This window comes from Ciona intestinalis, chromosome 8 (genome assembly GCF_000224145.3).
Source record: "Ciona intestinalis chromosome 8, KH, whole genome shotgun sequence".
NCBI lineage: Eukaryota > Metazoa > Chordata > Ascidiacea > Phlebobranchia > Cionidae > Ciona > Ciona intestinalis.
Window position 1 is genome coordinate 2,139,045 of NC_020173.2, and position 21,110 is coordinate 2,160,154.

At 37.7% G+C, this 21,110-nt stretch overlaps 2 protein-coding genes and 1 long non-coding RNA gene across 3 annotated transcripts; 2 read left to right on the forward strand and 1 right to left on the reverse strand.

Annotated features, from left to right (window-relative positions):
* Positions 1–689: 689 nt before the first annotated feature.
* Positions 690–3,211, forward strand: LOC100177058 (ATP-dependent Clp protease proteolytic subunit 1, mitochondrial-like). The gene is made up of 6 exons (XM_002124473.5): positions 690–812; positions 876–1,037; positions 1,433–1,529; positions 2,022–2,209; positions 2,528–2,633; positions 2,906–3,211. Exons 1-6 carry the CDS (start codon positions 768–770, stop codon positions 3,010–3,012), a joined length of 705 nt encoding a protein of 234 aa, XP_002124509.1. The 5' UTR covers positions 690–767; the 3' UTR covers positions 3,013–3,211.
* Positions 3,212–3,497: 286 nt separating this feature from the next.
* LOC113474407 lies at positions 3,498–4,363 on the forward strand. The gene is made up of 2 exons (XR_003396069.1): positions 3,498–3,631; positions 3,755–4,363. It is a non-coding gene; the product is annotated as an uncharacterized LOC113474407 (long non-coding RNA).
* Positions 4,055–14,804, reverse strand: LOC100185698 (podocan-like). Its single transcript, XM_018812818.2, has 11 exons — positions 13,480–14,804; positions 12,898–13,030; positions 12,440–12,645; positions 10,907–11,103; positions 9,392–9,531; positions 8,811–8,943; positions 7,027–7,169; positions 6,177–6,383; positions 5,484–5,643; positions 4,660–4,795; positions 4,055–4,272 (listed from the first exon to the last, which is right to left on the reverse strand). The coding sequence occupies exons 1-11, from the start codon at positions 13,583–13,585 to the stop codon at positions 4,061–4,063; spliced, it is 1,773 nt and encodes a 590-aa protein (XP_018668363.1). The 5' UTR covers positions 13,586–14,804; the 3' UTR covers positions 4,055–4,060.
* Positions 14,805–21,110: the final 6,306 nt, after the last annotated feature.

Below are 21,110 nucleotides of genomic sequence, written 5' to 3' on the forward strand. Positions count from 1 at the left end.
TGTGTAGTTATTAATCTGTTAGCGCTTGTGGTCTTATGTTACACGATTTAGAGGTTAATATTTATACAATTGAATTATGTACGCGGTGTGGTACAGTTGATAACACGCTTGACTGTAACCCAGCGGTCATGGAATCAAGGCTCGTCGCTGCTACCATTGTGGGCGGTTGTAACCCTTTACAACAGTTGCTCCAATCCAGTGGTTACTAATCGGTTGTCTAAATTGTCATTCATACAAAATTATCTGACCACACAGACAAACCGTTACGCGTAAGTGGGCAGTTCGTTTGTACTTACAACATGCTTTGAATTTTAACAAATGTTTGTAATTCCCAAATTCGACGTACCAAGACCCTATTACCAGAGTCATTGGTATTTCCAACGTCTATACTAACTTTATGTATTTCTACAGCTCTGCTCATTACCATTACAAACTTTATACAAACATTGAACTGCCTCGTTTATCGTTAATTACTCGCCGCTAGAGTGCGTATAAACACCACTTTCGTTATTTACTGGACCAGTCAAGCGCAACGTATAATAAGTCATGAGTTTTATGTTGTTATTTATTACAATCTAACTTGGAACTTATTTGGTTCTCAGATTAACGTTATACACGGATTAATTAGTCGTTAATAATGCAGATATTAATATTCCGGTGAGATTTAACGATTTTTTCATTTCTAGGCCTAAAACCAACATAAAGTAGGAATACCAAATAGGATACTATACTGTACCGTTTTATATTTGCCCTGCTTACCACCGGGCATGTTCTCTGTTTATCGGGCCAATGGCTTATCTAAAGCCTTTAAGGTATGAAGTGTATTTATTGTAAAACACATGAAAAAGAAAATATTATATTTTTATAATTTTCAGCCTGTATTTTCGGAAATCTGTTCAAGATGTTTCCACATTTCAAAGAACAATTTGCAACCTCTTGGAGTGCCTTTCGTAATTGAGCAAACTGGAAGAGGGGAACGAACTTATGATATTTATTCACGGCTTCTAAAAGAAAGAATAGTTTGTCTTATGGCACCGGTAAGTGTTATATCACTTGCCAATTTGATTAATAATCTGATCATTTGATGGTCAAGTCATTTATAAGAGTGGACATTACTTTTTATCTAACTTCTAAAGTCTGTTAAAATTCATACAAATGTATACACATTTATCCAGCATATTGATGTTAATTTAATTTTACTCAATTCTCGTAACTGAAATTTTTACCCACAACCATACTGAAACAAGACAGTATTTTAATCAATTACATTCATTCATTCATACATTCAATGTAGTATATATGTGTACAGCATGATATGCAAAAGAATGCAACTCCTAACATTTAAGCATTTCTGCTTGAGGTTAAGAGGTGCCATTCTTATTCTAGTTCTAAATTTATATTTTTCTAAATTTCCCCTTTATACTTTTGTAAGGTAGATGATTTTGTGTCCGGTCTGATTGTAGCCCAGCTCTTATTTCTGCAATCTGAGAGCCCACAGAAGCCAATCAATATGTACATTAATACACCAGGTGCATTTGAAACATTTATATTGAAATGAAGCTATGAATGTAACTTATCTATCAATGCTATGTGGGGCAAAGAATAATTATTATAACGCATGTGACCTGTTGCACACAACACTAAATGAACCACTGAAGTATGGTATAGTTCTGATTGTTTTATCAATCGGAAAGTGACCAGTTGACTGACTATAATACCCTTTTTGCATGGTCACTTTTATGCACGCAAGTACTCGCATATTTACTCGCAAAAACAAAGTTAACACGCATAAAGTCATAAGCGTGTCATATGCATGCTGTAGAAGGTTGGTTGTTACTCACATTATGCGAGTAATGAAAAGTATGGTGGAAGGACAGTTTCATGCGGATCGCTATTCGCATTAACTTTTTACCATGCAAAAAGGGTATTAGAAACGTTTGTTGTACAAACTAAACATGCACCACTTCCACTGTGCACTACCCACTGCAAACATTTCAATACATATATACTCTACACTTCAGGTGGTACTGTCACTTCAGGCCTTGCAATATATGACACAATGCAGTTGATTAAATGTCCTGTTTCAACATGGGTTGTAGGACAAGCCAGCAGCATGGGCTCACTGCTGCTTGCAGCTGGTGAACCTGGCATGCGAAATGCACTGCCTAACTCCCGTATAATGGTCCATCAACCTTTAGGTGGTGCTAGTGTAAGTATCTTGATGCATTTAGGTTTTATCTAGTTTTTTTTAATATGAATGACAGCAATCATTGAAACTTTTGATATACTCTTCATGTGTTAAAAAGTTGAATAAGAATAAAGAAGAAAAAAATATAAAATTATGATTTGCGCAAAGCTTTTTTAGCATTTGCGCAAAGTTGTAACTTGCATTCATTCGTTTTATTTATTTATTTTTTGTATTCATTTGTTCATTGCATTCATTCATTTAGTTAGCACCTTTCGTAGATCCACACAACAATCTCTTGATTTACATTAGAACAATGTAAATTAAATCTCATTTACATAGGGACAAGCTTCTGATATTGTTATTCAAGCGAATGAAATTAAGAAGGTCAAGGAAAAATTGAATAAGTTGTATGTACAACATACTGGCCAGGAATATGAAGTTATAGGTGATTGTTTTATTTTAAAGATCTGATGGTTTTTGTTTAATTTGGGGTGTTTTATTTGTGTTTTTGCAAAACATGTATTTTCTATGTCAATTGGCTTTTTTTTAAATATTTCTGTGATTTAATTATGTAAATTCACGGAACAATAATATCTCTTCAATGTAAAATATAAAAAAAATCAGGAAAATGTTCGGAATTTAAATAACTTTTTGCTCTTGAGAGACACTTAACTTACCTTATGCATTTCTAAAACTATTAAATATCCTTATTCACAGAAAAAGCCCTAGATAGAGACAACTTTATGGACCCGTATGAAGCTAAATTATTTGGACTTATTGATAATGTTCTTGAGCCTACAAGCGAGAACGCTACTTCCTCTTGATAGCAAAACATGACTTTTGTTGCGGAAATTCTTCCGCCATAGTGAAACTTTTCAGCGTTTTTTTTTCTTTCTTCGTTTCGTGAAACATTTTAGTCTGCCGTTTGCTGAGTTTCGCCAAACTTTGTTTGCATTTTAGTCATTCCACTTGTTCATTATAAACAGGGTTAGTAAATGGATTACACAGAAAATGTTCTACAAATGTTAAAACTATGGTAAGATCAAGGCAGTGTTATTGTGCCTATGCTTTGTTACATTCTGCAAGGGTTAAATGTCAGGATTCAAGAGTAGTGCGTTGATTAGGTCAGTAAAAATGTCTTACTTTTTCTGTCACAATACAACTCTTACTGTAACATGGTACTAAAATAAGTTAGCCTATAACTGGTGTTAGGTGTTATAGAAATGTGGTGTTCATTTTCTCCAATTCAAAATGACTTCCATTCTATGTCCAATTGATAAATATTATACTGTAAGCGTTAAAATAAGTTATACCTGATTTTAGGTAAAGTAGAGGTACTGTGTTAAATTTATGCCTTTGTTAAGTTAATATTATTATTTTACCAGTCCGCTAGAAAAAGTTTCGCATAGCCTACAAGATACATAGGATGATTTTACACTAGAGGTGAGTGATATAATGTTTTGCTTGTAACTACTAATAACAAAAACTTTGTTGGTATACAACTAGGCCAATAGTTAAGTCCTTAAGCATCAAACGTGGTGATTTAAATTGTGAATATATTTGCAGTGAAATCACACAAATACGTCATAGATCTGGCAAGAAGAATAAAAAAAGAACGAAAAGGAACAGGAGCTCAACATACAGTACATCTTATACAACGTGAGTAGCTTTGTCCTAGCACTGCTAAAGACTTAGGATAAATTATCTGTAAAAAGATATTCGTATAAAAAAACGTAATAGGGTAATTTCGGATAACGACATATTGCTGTAGTGGTCCGCAGCATAGGACAAGCCCGGTTAGTTAAATCGCAATTTACAAAAATTACACAAAGCATATATTCATTGCAAACTTACAAAATGTACAGGTACAAATTAGTTTACGCGTCTTCTTCGTTTGTATTGTCGAAAAACAGTCATTTTGGGAAGCGCATTGTCCCGCTTTTTTCGATTGAGCGTTTTCGCATTACTTGCATTCGGCTCCAGCGGTCGCCATGAAATTTCAACCCTGTGTAAACTTTTAAGGCCTGTAAATGCCGAGCGGAACACGGTCTCTGGCAGTAGTAAGTTGTCTTGTAGAAAGATACCTATAATGTGTTTACACACTATGTTAAAATTCTCGGCATATGCTATACATGACTGAAGTAAATTCCACACGCAACAGATTTCGCATCTTTTGGAAGAAAATTTTATTGCTAATTTATTTAGTTTGAATGCTAGTGTATAACATTGCCTTGTGTTTAGTGCCCATAGGTGGGCAAAAGTATTAATCGTTACCGTGTGCGGCACGCGTTAGATGTGCCTAGGGCAGGAAAGTGCGGGTTTCAATTTGTGCTTTTCTCTTGAAACTGACAACTTTTTTTTAAATAAGTGACGTTTTGTGTAAATTTCAGTCAGTTGTGCTTTTAGATGAAAAGTCGCAACAACATAATATTTAAGTGTAACACAAACTGTAAAATATGTAAAATGTCTACCTTTTAATTTTGGAGCGGAGAAAAACGCCATCTTTCGAATTTCGGTAATCTTGTTGTTTTGGAGGTAAAGATATTCAACATTAGGTGGAAAAAACCGTGGTAACCTCACAAGTTCGTTGCTGCTTAAATCTAAAACCTGTAAATATCTAAGTTACATAAGTGTATCATATTCGGTAAATCAATTTGATAGAACTAAAAAATTAACAGTGTAGTATTCCCTAGGGATGCAGATTACAAAATTTCGAATCCATGAGATTCGAATCCTTTTTTTTTTACGGGATTCGGTATTCTGTTTAATGACCATCACACGTCATCTTTTAAACTATATTAACAATTTTTGAAACTTAATAATTTAAAAGAAAAATATTTTTGTGTTTGTGGGACTTTCGAGAGTATACGTTACGCAACGTTTTTTCATAGCCTGCTATACGTTTCATGACGCAAAAATTACCCAATAGTACAATTTTTGATCATTTTACAGCTCATGATCCAACAAGGCTGCTATAAAAGAGTCTATAAACTGACTTATGTGGGTAAAATTATTTTTCCTATAAATATAAAAAGATTCGAAATTCTAGATTCGGAATTCTAGATTCGAATTAAAGTATTCTAGGATATCCTAGAATACCTAATTATTCTGTAATGTGCATCCCTAGTATTCCCTCGGCGGCTTGTATTTTGAATGGAGTAGACCTCCCGTTGCATATACACATGTGAGCTTGCACTTGCGTTTGTTGTATTGTATACTGAACTGTCCATATTGATCGTGTGTTCTATACGCATAGGACCAACACGCTCAAGTTTGGGGACTATATTAGCCTTACCTGTATATTTGTGTTCACTTTGAAAGCGTTCAATGGAATTCCTTCACTTCGAATACGATTGTCGGCCATTCCTAATTGTTTCAGATATGGCATTCTTGAAAATGATCGTAGTGGTATCTTTTTTATGTGGTTTCGATTAAGTAGCAGAGTCGTCACGTTTCTGTAGGGCACAAAATAGTTATATGTTGTGTTAAGGCGCATGGCGATATTGTTGTGAGCCTTTTACGTCGCGGAATCTATTTGCTGGCCTGGCTAAATGACGCCTATCGGTTTATCCGCCACCTGATACTAATCTGCGTGTACACAGTTACGGTTACGTCAGACATTATTTTAAGACGCGAAGCTGATGACAGTTAACGAAGAATTTGTCGTGTTAAAGCGCAAATAATTATAGGTCGGGAAATTGAGAAATGTGCACGAAAACTAAACAAACGACAAGATCAAAATGAATGAAATAATTTCCTGGATAAAAAGGTGCATAAAATCTTCTCATTTTTGATCGTGCTCATCTTAATGCATTGAAGCTTATGTCAATATTTTTTTCGTATAATGCATTTAAAATTGCTCGGAACATTGCACCTGTCGTATGTGCTGATGAGTGAATCATTTATCAAAACACGGAGCGTGGAAAGGGTGTATAGTTTAATAAATCTTAAGAATCACTTTACAAACACCGCCTGTCAATCATCTTACCTCGGTAGACCTGGCACTGCACGCAGCTGATTCCCGGACAAGTCAATTCGGTTCGCCGATTTCAGTTTTCTGAATGTTCCCCTTGCAATTCGCTTGTTGGTCAGTTTATTATACCGCAAGTCCAACTCTTGAAGGGTCCTCGTGTGTTGGAAAACTTTGTTGCTGATCGATCGGATCTTGTTGTTTAGTAGAATAAGACAATGTATCCTGTATAAGAAATTGCATGAAATACTATTACAGTACGTTGGGGTAAAAAGGAACACCTTTTTATTCTAGTTTCTCGTCCCATTTGGTAGTAATGAAAGAACACTCAAAGAATTATAAAACCGTATCCTCGTGTCTCCAATAGACCAGTGTTAATTGTTTAAAAAAAACATTAAAACACTGTCGCCATTTTCGCCTATGCTGAAACTTGTAGATTATATCGGTGTAAAGGTGACATGCTTCGTAAAAGGTTACACCAACACACCTGTGTACTTTTGAACTGTATATACCCCCTTTGTTGAGCAACACGCATTATATACCCTACCTGCGCGTTGTGCATATATGCCAGCCAATACAAATTCAGTTTTAGACATAATTAGACAACAGTAAATAATCAATATATTCGGTTCTTTAGAACAAAGACAAAATGTTTATTTCTGCCTGTACGTTGTTATACCAGTACTATAAAGTAGTGTGTTTTTCCATCTCAATATATTTGTTATAATTCCATAAAATATTCTTCCTGGTATATAGCAATAAAACATTGGGTAATGGGTCAACTATGGTCTAAATCCCAGGGCCCAGGGCGTGTCACGCTGCTGGGCCTCACCCGTTTGGAATAGAATGTGGCAGTAAAACCTTATACCTTTTTGGTAGTGGTTCTGGTATTTCTGTAAGATGGTTTCCGAACATCCGTAGAGTGTGTAGGTTGTGTAGGTTACGCAACGCTCCGCTTTCAATTCCACCCGACCGAATATTGTTTTGATGCAGCAGCAAATACTTCAGTTTCTAAGTCATATAAAATAAGTTTAAAAGGTATCTAAATTTGTCTGCGAAAAAACTCTGATTAAATCTCCATTGTGTACGGAGAAATAAGCATCTAAAGTTTGCCAGTCCTTTGAGATAGGTAATTCTAATCTGCCTTTAATATCGGGACTAGTAATGCGTCATAGTTTGGACGATCATTATCAAGATATTGGTTTGTGACTTATGTATAAGGTAGTACAATACCGAGCATTGTTTAAAGGGTAAATTATATGGATTAAGTTTGTTATTGCCCAGTGGTTACGCGTATCAGAAATTTAAACGCTAGCCAAAAACTTTGCCAATATTTTCGGAGAAAATTCGTAGATCAGTCGCCAATAAAAGGCTGTTTACTTTTCTTGACAAGCAATATGCATAACATGTTCTTAACGCCTCATAGTATAAAGCCCTTGTTATAGCTGGCATTATATCAAAGGGAGGTATACGCTGAGTGATAAGAAAGTATATTTTTTCTTCTGTAATCGACCATCAATCTACAGAGACTAGAGATTTCTTTTGAACATAACAGACTGCCCAATTTAGCAGGAACTCTAATGCGATTATAATGCGCTTGCCGACAAGCGCTGTATCATCGGACAAAACTATTGAAGTGAACATTACGAACGTCAGTCAATTCCACTGCTTGCATAAATTGCATTCTTCATTATCGTGCCTGAAAGTTGTGATATACTACTGACGCACCGTTTTGCTTTTGTTTTGTCATGGTACGTGGTATTCGAGATTGCAAGGATAAGGCTTATAGTAATTTAAAGACGAGCTTGGACAATAACTCCTACTTTTAATTGTAAACCATCGGTGCTGCTATGTTTAAAATTTTATCAAAAAACGCTAAAAGTGAGGCACACGTTATGCTTAGCTTTTGTGTGAAGTGGTATTTTTTTGCATTTTAAAATCGACTTTTAATTACTCTGATAGCATCAGTGTGTGTGTGTATTACAAATTTAAGAATAGAAATCAATTTTGAGTTTATTTATCCATGCACAATACCAGGGTCAAAAATCGATTAAAGCCTAGCGAGTAAAAACTACCACTGCCACCTGAGACCTTGAAAACTACTATAACTCGGTTGTAAAGTCTGGCATGTTGTACTTTAAAACATTTCGAAGACATAAATTCCGGATCGATTGGTTTAAAAGAAGCGTTTATCGTAATATTAGTCATTAATGTGTCCGCCACCCAAACTTACAGGGTGATTAAGTTACAAAAAGTACAAACGCAGCCTTGATAATGCTTTACCGAACCTATAAGTGACTTGATTAAGTGACCGTCTTATCTCGTAGACACACGCCACTTACGCCCTTCAGAATAAAAACAATATAGATCTTTTCGTTTTTTTGTAAATAACCATGAATTGTCAGGTTTGATTTTGGTTAAGGTGGTAAATGAAAAAATGATGGTGTATGAACCTTAAATTTGTTTAGATTTAACTCGTAAATCATTAAAAAACGTTGAATATTGATATTTTTCCAAAAAAATGAACGCTTCGCGTTTAAGTTATAAAACGGCACGATTTCTGTATGTTATGCAAAACACACTAATAACCAGCAAGCACTTATAGATTCATTCGCCATACAGCCCCAAATATAACAACCTAGCTTCACTTACTTTGAGTCTGCTCGTTGCGTTTCGTGAAACTCTGGTTATTTCGTTCCCTTCGAGGTGAAGTCGGTTCAAACTGCGGGGAAGATGATGCGGTATTTCCCGCAGACTGTTCCTTGATAGGTCGAGGTACTCGACCCTGTAATGATGTATGAAGAACTAAGTTGTTTAATGCATCATTCAACGAGTTGTCGGTAAACCGCTCAAGATAACGCGAAACAGCTATATATGTGCTCGCTGGTGTGTATATAACTCGTGAGTGATATCGACATGGAAAATCTGTATAGTACTTTATTCTGAAATTTGCCGGTTTAACTAGAAATCGGAAGATCGTTGAAATAGTTTTCGGTTTGGCAGTGTATACTTTGCGGCTACTTTAATGCTACGTGGTGTTGCTAAATCGCACTATCCGTTACCATAAAAAAAAGTATTTGTTATAGCAAAATGTGTCGCTGCTAGACAAAAACGTATTGTGGGCAACTATAAGCACTTGGTACGACGAAATGTGCCCTTGTACAAAAATGCATCACGAAGGAAAATAAACAAATTATAACAGCATTTACTGTTCCTAGTTGTTTTATTCTTACCCACGAAGTCCAGCAAACGATTTTCGTTTTATTCCATCGCTTGAAATGTTGTTTCGCTGCAGGAAAAGGACACGAACATTTCGTTTATGCCGAAAGGTTCCCGGTGGTAACTCTTGTAGACTGTTGTTTTGTAGATAAACCTGATAAGATTTATTTGTATGTTTCCTGTGGTATTTATTGTCGATTGTGTTTTAAACAATAAACAATGGTCTATGGGAATCGCCAGGATACGATTTTAAAATTATTTGAATCTTTTTTGTTTAAAGGGCCTAAACACACCCCACGTCACTTTTATTTTTTATGGTAAATTCATAAAGCGACCGTTTTATTGATTCCAAAAATACTTTGCTTATTAAAATTGGTCCAGTATAGGCGGAGATATTCGTCCTCAAACAGTGATCTCTAGCGCTATCTTTTTTTTACTACGAGCTCCGTGATTGTGACGTAGGAACGTACTAGTCACGTGACTGATTCATTCGTAAAAGCGAAACCTGCGTTTTTTTGTGCTTTTTTGCTTTTTTTTATTCTCTTGTTTTTCGCTGAAAACACTGCCTCTCGCCTTTCTGAATGAGAGCGGCCACGCTTCAACAATTTTGTTACGTGTTTGTCACGTGGGTAGTACACTTCTCAATTTTTTTCGCCACGCAACTTTCAAATCAGTTTTTTGAATTTCACGGTGTTTGAGCTGGAATATCTTTGGTTATACAGAACCGATTAAAACAAGTAAGGTGTCGTTGGAATTAGAAAAACACACTCTATCGATTAAAGCGAAGTACATTTGGGGTGTGTTTAGGCCCTTTAATACTAAATGGAAGGAGAAACTAGAACGAAAAGGTGTCCCATCTCCCCCCACCCTGCTATATATTTATTATCTATGTTATATAGTAGGCCCGAAAAAAATGGGACAGCTTTAGCACATATAACATTCAAATATCCTGATGGGTTTTAAACAATTAACAACGGTCTGCTATGCTCGAAGTAGTAAGAATACGATTTTATGAATCTTTTGTTTACTACCAAATGGAACGAGAAAATAGAATGAAACGGTCTTCTATCTTTCTCCACCCTACTATATTATTTATAGCCCGTACTGTGGCGGGTAAGAAGATTTAAAATCCGCAACTATAGCTTTGGTTAGTTTCTGTAGTTAAGAAAATATTTTGTTAGACCTTTGGCGAAATTTTAGCGATGGTTGAGTCTTTCAAAGCAGCTTATACCTTTGTATATTGATATAGTTCTGACAAAGGTTGAAAGGTTATGTAATTTTACCTCGTTTTCAAAGGGAACACCTAACAACTTTCTCTCTTATTTAATACCATCAAAATAAAAAAGAAGATAACGTTTTTCGTGACAAAACCATTATTTACTAACGGTTATAATTACTTTAAACGAATCCGGGCACCAAGATATCCGGTTTATGAAAAACATAATGTATTTGCCGGATAGCAAAATTCCGACACGCCATTAGACAAAGTTAAGTCGAGATTCGGGGTGCGATATATCTAATTTCTTTACCATTTCCGCGGAATCCGGAATCAAAGGCATTCGGGTGATTTGGTTGCTTGATAAAGTCATTTCCACCAGTTTTCGAAGACTGCGGAAAATTCCGCGCCGTATTCCGTCATCTGCAAGACGGTTGTTGTGAAGATAAAGATTCCGTAGTTGGGACTTCAAGGCCAGAGCTGCCGGGTCTATTCGCTTTATTTCGTTTCCTGTAAGTGCAAAAATATCACAAAGTTGAATGATATTCGGTGCATGTTTTTTTACGCGGTAGAATAAAACATAGTAGCGAATTTTTGGTAAATATCTGTTTTGAACATTTTTGGTGATTTTTGAACGTATTTCATGATTATTATTACTCAAACTTACCCAAAATGTAAATATGGACAAGCCGTAACGATTTAAAACATGTACAAACCGTAACCTTGCGATTTGTGTATATTTATAAAATCAGAAGGGTTCACTTCAAAATAATACCATGTGTTATGATAGGCGTACAAAATGTCAAAAGTGTTTAACCTGCTGACCAGTATCTACGTTTTACAACTTCATTAAAGATGTTTTCATGCGTAAATCAACGACGCAAGCCTCAAACTTTAAGTTTTATTTAGAATCTAAATGACGTGGTAGCTTATGGTGTACACAAAGCCGATTGCTTTTAGCCAGTTAAGATTGGCATATTTTACCGCATTTTCAACATACTTTCATCCCAGTACACCTGATCGTATTTCGCCAGAATTTCGTTTAAATGTATGGCGCATCAAGTTGATAGCCCGACAAGCATATTTCAGCAACTTGCAGGGAGATCCGCTTTTACGATAAAGTGGAAACGTAGGTTGTTGGTTCGAATAATAATCGCGGTCGTGTGGAATGTCAAAACTGACTGGCAGCTTAAATTGCCTGTGCAATTCACCGAGAGAAATATAAGTTTGGTATTTAAAGAAAAAATATCCTGATTTTTCTCTGCGGGTTTAGTATTCCTGTTATTTATGCCGACGCAACAAGAGACGTGTCGCTACTATACCTGTATGTGGCAGTTTGCGTTTACTATGGAACGAACGTGAACTAAAGATTTGGCAAGCGCGGATTGGTAATTTGGTTAGCATACCCCAAATCCAGCAACCGTACTTTAGCTTACATATGGCCGTCTTTATAAAAACATGGATAACACGCTGTAAACGCTGCAAAGACGGGAGTGCACGGGTATAAATGGCCTGCGCGACTGCTTAATTGCAAGGCTAGACGGCAGCCAAGAAGTTTAATATAAATATGATGTATAGTATTACCGCACGGTCTGTAGCGCTAGACTATTGTTGATGCCAAAAGTCAAACGCTTTGACCTGTGTTACTATCAGATCGCTGTTATAAACACATACACACAGTTAAAATGCCGATCTTAATGCACACGTAAAACAACACCGATACGACATCCAAGGGTACTTGGTTACGTCACCGACTTGTTCCTTACTTCTCTGGCCAGAAAAGCAATTTTTCTGACGCGCCGCAAACGTAAACGTCACGCTATGGGTTGGCTATGTAGAAACAAACCTGCTAAATGGAGCGTTAAAAGAGAATCCGGCAAACCGGCCGGCACTTTGCGAAGCCTATTGTTTGATAGGATCAGGTGGTACAAGTTGCTTAGCGGGGCAAACGTGCTCGGGGGGAGTCCCTCTTCCGATATCATGTTCCACTGTAAATCCAATGTTTGAACGAGCGGGCATTCAGTGAAACACTCGGAGGATAAAGCTTCCAATCTAAAACCGCAAATTGCTTTCTGAAATTAAACTATTGGAAAGTACGCTCTAGGTAAATACACGGAAAGCCTTTGATCAAAATGAACACGAGATGGTTTGCGGTTTGATAACTCAATTACATTCAACTAATTTCGATACATGGGTCTTAATAGAAAAGCAGTGCATTTTTAAAAGTTCATTAAGTTTGTCAAACGCATTCGTATTTTTAAACTGCGGCAGCTATCAGAATAAGGCGGTAAAGTTTCCGCTTACTTGTTGTTAGTGAGAATGAGGTAAACTGTACTGCCCGAGATATTACTTGGCACAAACTGCAGATCGGCTTCGCTGCAATCGACCCTTTCTGGTGACGAACAGTGACAGGAATCTGGGCAGGCTAAACCATCACCTAAAAAATTCAAAAAACAACAACTTTGGACATCAATGAAGATGGTTTTGGTTTTTGAACCGAAACGTTTGAGATAAAATCGTTCCATGCATATGGGGTGTAATGTTTGCATTAAAACTGACCGGAAAACCAGTGCTTTATAAACATAAACTCTCTCATAAAAAATGGACTTGATCAATGTGGTAGCGCAGATTGTTCGTTGTATTGCATTTGTTACCGTGCAGAACACGTTCGCCTTGTTTTGGTGTACGCACCCGGAACAAACAAGGTTACTACTTCTATAGTCTGGTGTAATGCCCTTTAATTCTTTCGGCGCCAGGACCGCATAAATTTAACCCCTGCAAACGCCCGACCGGCCTTGGTCATCTTTTTGAATATAAAGGGTTATGTTGTTCAGCTGTACTGTTTGGCAGTTACCCAAAGCCGAATGCGACTAGTTTCTTACTTACCTTTAAAAACGAGTCGTTGGTATTCAGTTTGGCTTCCAACTTTGTAGCTGGCTAAGGCGGTGGCCCACAAAAATGCACACATTGTGACGTAACAGTACTTTTCCATTTGGCGCGAAAATTTAAAACACAGCACAATTGAATAAAATAAACTACGCAAGATCTGTAATTGGATAGGGTAGTGTTTGGTGGGTTAAGGCTCAGAATTGGTACCATTTCATATGCGTTTTGCTCAAAATAAACCACCAGCCGGTTATTTTCGGTATTAACCGGTTTATCGATAAATAGATGCGGATTAAAGTCGAGCAGATAATAGTTTGTTTGAGAGGAAATCGAGACTACTAGACCGCGTGGAATACACATGGTATTGTTGCGTAACTATTACGTAACAATAGCGTCTCGATAACGCTGCTTCCGTATTGAATAGCTTAACAATAGTGTGTTGGATTACGATAAGGTTTCACTTTAAAATGATACCATTTGCTATGATGGGCGTATCAAATGTCGAAAGTGTTTAACCTGCTGACCAGCACGTTTTACGACTACATTGAAGATGTTTTCACGCCTAAATCAACGACGCAACCCTCATAGCATTCTCAGTCGTGCTAATTCATCTGATAAGACGACGATTTAAAGTTTACAACCTAGCTCGGGTTAGAGCTGGTGAGAAGTTCTGCAACCTTCAAGGGCCATTCTGCAGATAACTGATAACCTTGTCAGTCAAACTAAGCGTCGTGTGTGGCTCTGTTTGCTGCAGCTTTAATCCCAAACCAATTTCAACCGCTGTGAGCTGGGATTTCAATTTCATCTTATGATATCTTCATAAACAAATTTCACCACTTCATAGATTTCAATTTGCTATCAAACTGTCTAGTTCAAAGTTTTGTTCCGTGGAATCTAAAGATATTTTGTCAAGGGCTTAAAAGAATCTGACTCATTCTAACACTGCCACAATGTTATTACATAGATACGTGGGATAAACTAGCTCGCCTTTCGACCTAGCATTAGTTTCAGATCCGCAGCCTAACCACACAGCAAAGAATGGTCCTGGACGACGCAAATCCGACTTGGCCATCCGTATTAACAATGCGATGTTTGCATACGCTGCTAAACACACAAAGTACTTGCCTTGCAGCCATAAGCCATATAAATACGGCCCTCGCACAAGCAAAATCCCGGTATGCGCCATTTAACTTGACCGAACATGTTCCGTGGTACGTTCATGCTCGGCAGATGTAAATCGACCGTCACTATGCTGGTTTTAAGGTCTTAGACGTAAGTTTTTGCTGCGCAGCCAATTCATCCAAGTTAAATAGGGCCAACGATAGCATTTATTTCGGGTAGCCGGATTTTTGTGTATTTTATGATTTCCCGTGATTTCAGCTGTCCATTTACAAAATCTATTGAAGTTGACATCGCGAATTTTCAAGCCGCATTGTTAATAGCAGCGACGCCGTGTAATTTCATATCTTTTAAATATCTGACACAGTTTCCGCTACTGAAACTGGTACATAAACTTGGGGTCTCGTAATCCTTACCGGTGTTTGTATGTGTTCGAAATACGATCGTTATACGGCCGCACGGAAATAACTCGTTTAGCAGGGCGGTAATTTAGCCCCGAGGTGAAGCTGAATTGGGCGTTTGATGACACGTTCCTCATTTTAAAACACGGCTACGACGTGGGACAATTTATCGAACCTGTAACTTTAGACGCAAGTTGCGTGCTGACAATGCTGTCTTTGATACTAGCATCCGACGCTCGGGTTTGAAGCACCGCCGAGTTATTCGATCCAAATTCCCGCAGAATTTACGCTTTTCGCCCGATGTTCACAAACTGTAGGTAAATCTGCTAGCTACTACGCAATATTAAAACATTTAACGATCATAATATCTGCTGCGTTATTTACGACATACTTCAAGCTTGTTTGCTCCGTTACATAGCAGCAGAAAGAAAAACACTCCTATATGAACCAGCACTGCTCACAAACTAGCTGCAGGTGCTTGACCTAAAACAGATATTAAGAAATGCTGCGACCGCCTGCAGAGATCTGGTAAACAAGCCCTAATGATTTATCCAACACCCAAATCCGTCGCGGATTACTTGGCAACACTCATCACCAAACTGTTGGGTAAACCTCAGCTTTTGGTATGCCAGACAGCGGCGCAAATTCCTGCTCAAATGGGGGTTGTTGTTGAGTGTGAGATGCAATATGATCCTTACGTGACTAGTCACTCGTCAAGAGGTTGTGATTTGTGCACACGGAAAGGTCCCTAAATCTCTAACTGTTACACTTGCTTATTGGGAGAAATTAAACCTCGCGCTGACCTAAGAAGTCTATGGTGCAATTAATCGCATCCGGGATGTCTGGGAATTGCCATACTCTGCTCTTGAACCTGACCTGCACCGACAACGAACTTAACTGCATCGAGAACTTAACGATGCGACGGCCGAAATTAAAGCCCGCGGTTCCGGCCAATTTCTTCCGCCCGTCCCCCTGTCACGTGGTGACGTGTTAAGCCAAGCGGAACAACTACGGTCGTAAGTCGGGCTCGGCAAACGAGCGAGATCGACTTGCGTAGAATAGTTTTCTAAACATTGAAAAATTGCCGAAATAACCTGGAGTTCAGACCCTTCAGAAATCTCTCTACCCTTTAGCTTAAATTCTGAAATATCACCGAATTTATACAGTTGTGTACCACGGCAATATTTTATGGGTCTTGCTTCGATGGAATCGTACCAACATGGATGTTGTTTTATACGCGACAACCCAGTTTGTTACGTAACAATGTCAAACAGAAAGTGGTGTTTGTGGCAAAACAAGCCATTTCCGCTTCACATTGCTCAAGTTGTTTTCTTGGGCTCAACGTGACCGTCGTGCATATTTTAAAAGTCAACTCATTCTTATCTCATTCGTTAATATTTACCAAAGTAAAATCTGCGAATACCATTCGCGTACTTTACCTGGAAAATGACGCAATCGCCTATACCGCCACACGCATATGCCAAAAGCGCCTATTGAAATAACTTGCTACATCAGACGCAATAACGCTTGACCGGCTTTTAATTCGCTTCAGTGACAAGATAATGCTACCGGTTGCCGGAAAACGAGGTTAATTTTGGTTCGGATCATTCGTTGGGTTTAGAAGTTAAACGCGCGATTCCAAACAACTAGGCACGGCATGTGTTTCTGCTCGATACGCTGTTTTGATATGTTAGGTCCGCCTTACGGGAGTGCTGGCACAAAGAGAAGCGCTTTTTAATTACGCCAGCTTAAACCACTCTACTACCGTCTTATTTACACAATGCGGGAACCCTTAAATTAACAGTGACCTTGCCCAAGAAAGGAATTCTTTGCCCGCGAACAAAACGGGTCAAAGACGGAGCGACCGAATGCTCAGTTCTGCTGACGGGTCGAGTGCCTATTGTGTGCACGGTGTCCTTTATAGTTCTTAATACTCTATATGTCTGTGCGATTTAAAACTGCCAAAAACTGTAAAGGGGAGCGCTCAATTACCGCATTTGTGGATTAACTGGTGTACCGTTAAAGATGGTATTACAGGGCAGAACCGCATAGTAACACCTGTGGCAAGGGTGGTACACCGAACCCCTTCCTGAGGCTGTATGACGTAACATAGCAAGCGGTCCAAAGCGGCATCGACCTTAACGTAAACATCCGAACCCAAAAACACTTAAAACGGTCCGTTTTTGTTCGTGTTGTATTTTGCTGCTCATTCGACGTTTTTTTCGCTATAAGAAATTTATGATAGTGATATAGGTATCATTACAGAATATAGATGCTCAATCCTGCGTAAAGCAATACAGCATTGCCACCCATCGAGCTTCCCGCAACGGACAGTTACTTTATAAAATGTGGCAATGAAGTCTGTCAAAAAGTTTTACGAGCTGGCGATTGGTCCCTTTTCATGAAACGCCCACGAATTCATTTGTATTCATATATCGGCTACGTGTTTTGTACAGCGAACTGTAAAGAATGTAACCACTTGTTTAGTTTACGTTTCAGCTTCGTGAAGTTTGCGCTTTGGTTCTCGTACAATGTGGATTTACGACTTCTATGAGACTCAATGTCTTAACCCATACTGACATAATATGTACAGCTATTTTCAACACGCGGGTCTTTGTTTGTATGTAAGGGTTTTGCCAAGCATTAACGACGACCCCACAAAATACACAACGCCCGTTTATTAGACTCGAAAACCGTTTTTTTTTTCCAGAGATTTGCCGCAATGCCTAAAGAATATGACAGTGGTGATGGAGCGTATATGATTTATATATACGTCGGTAATAATAACGACTGAGGCGTATGACAAGTACAAATCTCCCAAACCCATAAAAAGGAGTTTGAATTACGTAGTTCCAAGAAACTGAATTTCTTCCTAATAATTGTACATTTCAGATGTTAGGACATTGCCTGAAAGGCAGCCAAACTTTTCAGACCAAATTTAAATACGAAATGTTCCCCCGTCCTTTTAAAAGAAAAAAAATGTAGAAGAAACGCAGAAATATTGCTTTTTGCAGGAAGCACTTTTACGGGATATTCGATGACGATAAAAATCACTGTTTAACTGCTCGCAGTGTCCACAGAGTAACGCCATTGACCAACAATACGAGACCAGCGTTAAAAGTCCGGGGATTTTGTTCTCAAATCGTCAAACAATGTCATCAAAGCAAGCCTGCTTTATTTCTAGCTCACTTGCTGCTATTTCGCGCACATGGCAGAAAGCACTATACCGCAAACAGAAAGCACTACCGCGCCAGATTGGGCTTACGATTCTCAAAACCCTTTAAAGGTATGCCGCTCACAGCTGACTCAAAAACTATTTTATCTTAATTTTTCCATTTTAACGATGCAATACATCTTGCTAATTTTCTCCGGCCTATGAATAGAAATTGCGGCTGCTTTATACGCATGAACAGATTCTTCGTTATTTTCAACGTAAAGAATTGCTTTATATATGCTTGATGTTGACTCTTTTATCTATCAGTTGCAAATTCGTAATACGACCAAATGCATTTGTACACCAACTACCGTATATCCTCCTGTCTACACTGTGGTTGATGTTCCTTGTTCCCGGCGACTATCACTGATAACGCTGCGTTTATGTATAACCTGCAATGTGTATATAGTTAAATGCTATATGTTCCTTGAGGTAACTGTAGACCACTTACCTGCCTATCAAACACAAACACTCGCTGTATATATTAATACATCTGAGATTTGGAGCAATCGCAGCACGGAATTTGAACCAAATTAGATAAGATAACTGCTCAATAAGCAACTGGCAATTACCCTGTCCTTGCACTCTGTCTGCCGTTTGCCCTAACAGCGCATACAAATTAAGCGGTTTGCTTTACAGATTACGAAGCTACTTATTGAATTTGGATGGGCTGTGCTGAGGCGGCCACAGGTATGTCCCAATATAGCGAGCTGGATACACACCACTTTCGCGGCTGTCACGTGTCGTTTGGCTTACCAGAACTTTGCGACAGCCTTTGACATTTGGCTGTCGTTTGCTTACTGATGTGGAGAAATTTTGTACGCGTGGGATTTCATGCACGAACACCTTGGGTGCTGAGTGATCATAATTATAAGCCCGCCCATATAGTTGAACATTGTAGCGCTTTAGCCGCCAAGTGGCTAAAATATTGGCGTTTTCATAGCTGAAAGAATTGGTTTTAGATTTCGGATGTCTTACCTGCACATTTTCGCGACGAAAGGGCATTTTTATACTTCACACCATCAGAGCCAGAGTCCGTATATAAAAAATTACATACGGCTTCTGATCCAATTTGTAAATTGGTAATTTGAACGGTCGATAATTTGAATCGTAACAGGCGCAAAAAATAAATGCCCTTTTAACTTGTTTGGAAGTTTATATTTTAATAAACTTTATTGTTGTTGCACGATAATTTAGGGTTGCTGTATTTAACTTTAAGAAGCACCCCTCTTTTACCGACATCGCCAAAACTATCGCATATTAGGGTACTCCCCTTTTAATTGGTAATTCCTCCAAAAAGTTTTCACGTTTTAGTGTCTGAAATCGGTATATCTGCTCAGGTGCAGATGCAATTCGTTATACCCCCCCCCCCCGGGGGGTTTTTTGGGTTTTTTTGGGAGTTGCATGTCAGGTATTGCAACGTGTAGGCCCAACAACTTGAGAAGGTGTACGTTTTCGAATTCAAGTCTTAAGAATATGACAGTTTCTGATCAAATACAGCACGTGCAAAACCGATATTTCGTATTGTTAATTTATTTATAAAATATTATCAAATTTTTATGAAAAAATAGACCGGCAGCTGTCAATGGTACAGGGTTAACAAGTAGAACATGTTGTTTGAACATAATACATACTTTAAAAAGTCAAATTTGTTTGCATGGCATTGCAGCAAAAATCATTGTTTAATGACATATGGTGTCACAATACATTTTCTCAGTACAAACAAAGACATATGCTCGTATATTTCCTTTTGTTTTAATTCAATAGTCATATTTATCTATCTTTATATTTTACTTCTGTTTAACAAAATCTCAAATAGAGCAGTATTTATTTTACAAATTCTGCTGAAAAAGGTAGTGTTTCTTAAAATTTATGCAACGACACAGCTATTTTATTCAACCAGCAAATTGTGCCAAGTGTTAAAAGTGAGTGAATTTTGTTTTTAAATCGAACAATGTCATCAAAGGAAGCCTTCTTTATTTCTAGCTCACTTGCTGCTATTTCACGCACATGGGGGGGAACAAAACAGGGCAAATTTTTTTCCCCAAAGCACAACTATTTTATTTGGTTGGGTTAATGATACAGTTCCAGAGAGACCAGTGACTGTTAAACTGTTATGTTTAATATTTTATACACCTGTATAAGGTTTAGAAAGAATTAGTTAAATAGTGATATTTGTATGGTTATTGATAGAGGCACCCCCCAGCCTATCATTTGGAAAAACCAGGGTGCCTTTTAGAAGCTACTGCTATTATTTGATTGAAATCCTTGGTTTGTCTGTAACTATATGACTATTCACGCAGATTACCCTAACCCCAGTGTATTTCATTACATGTAAGCATAATGCAAACCATGTTAGGTGCATAAGGCTATGAATATTACTTAGTATATCAGACGTTTTGCATTGGTTGTCATCTTGTGCATATAAATAACTTGATGACGTTATGGAAACACGCAGGAAATGAAGTGTAGATATTATCTTTCCGGGGTGTTTGTTTGTGTTATTTATAACAGAACAAGTAAATAAGATTAAGTGAAATAAACAGTTGTGTAATAACATATTTTATTCAAATTAGCTTTAAATATTATTAAATTTATAGATTAGTTTTTTACTGAATTACACTGTTAGTCACATTGGTCAAATAGACAACAAAAGTATTTGTATGTTTAAAACAAATGCTCCCAGTTAATTAAACAAAAGGGTAAAATCAGTGGATAACATAAAGAATGTAAGAAGTTCTGAAACATAATTTTAATGATGTAGTTGTTTCTGTTGTCATATCGGCCACAAAATTGTGTGGGATTAGTTCTACAGGTTTCAATTTAAAGACAGAAAACGTTTAAAACCATGTGAATAGTTCGCCTGCAGGCATTCAGTTAGCTGTTTGACGTGTCTG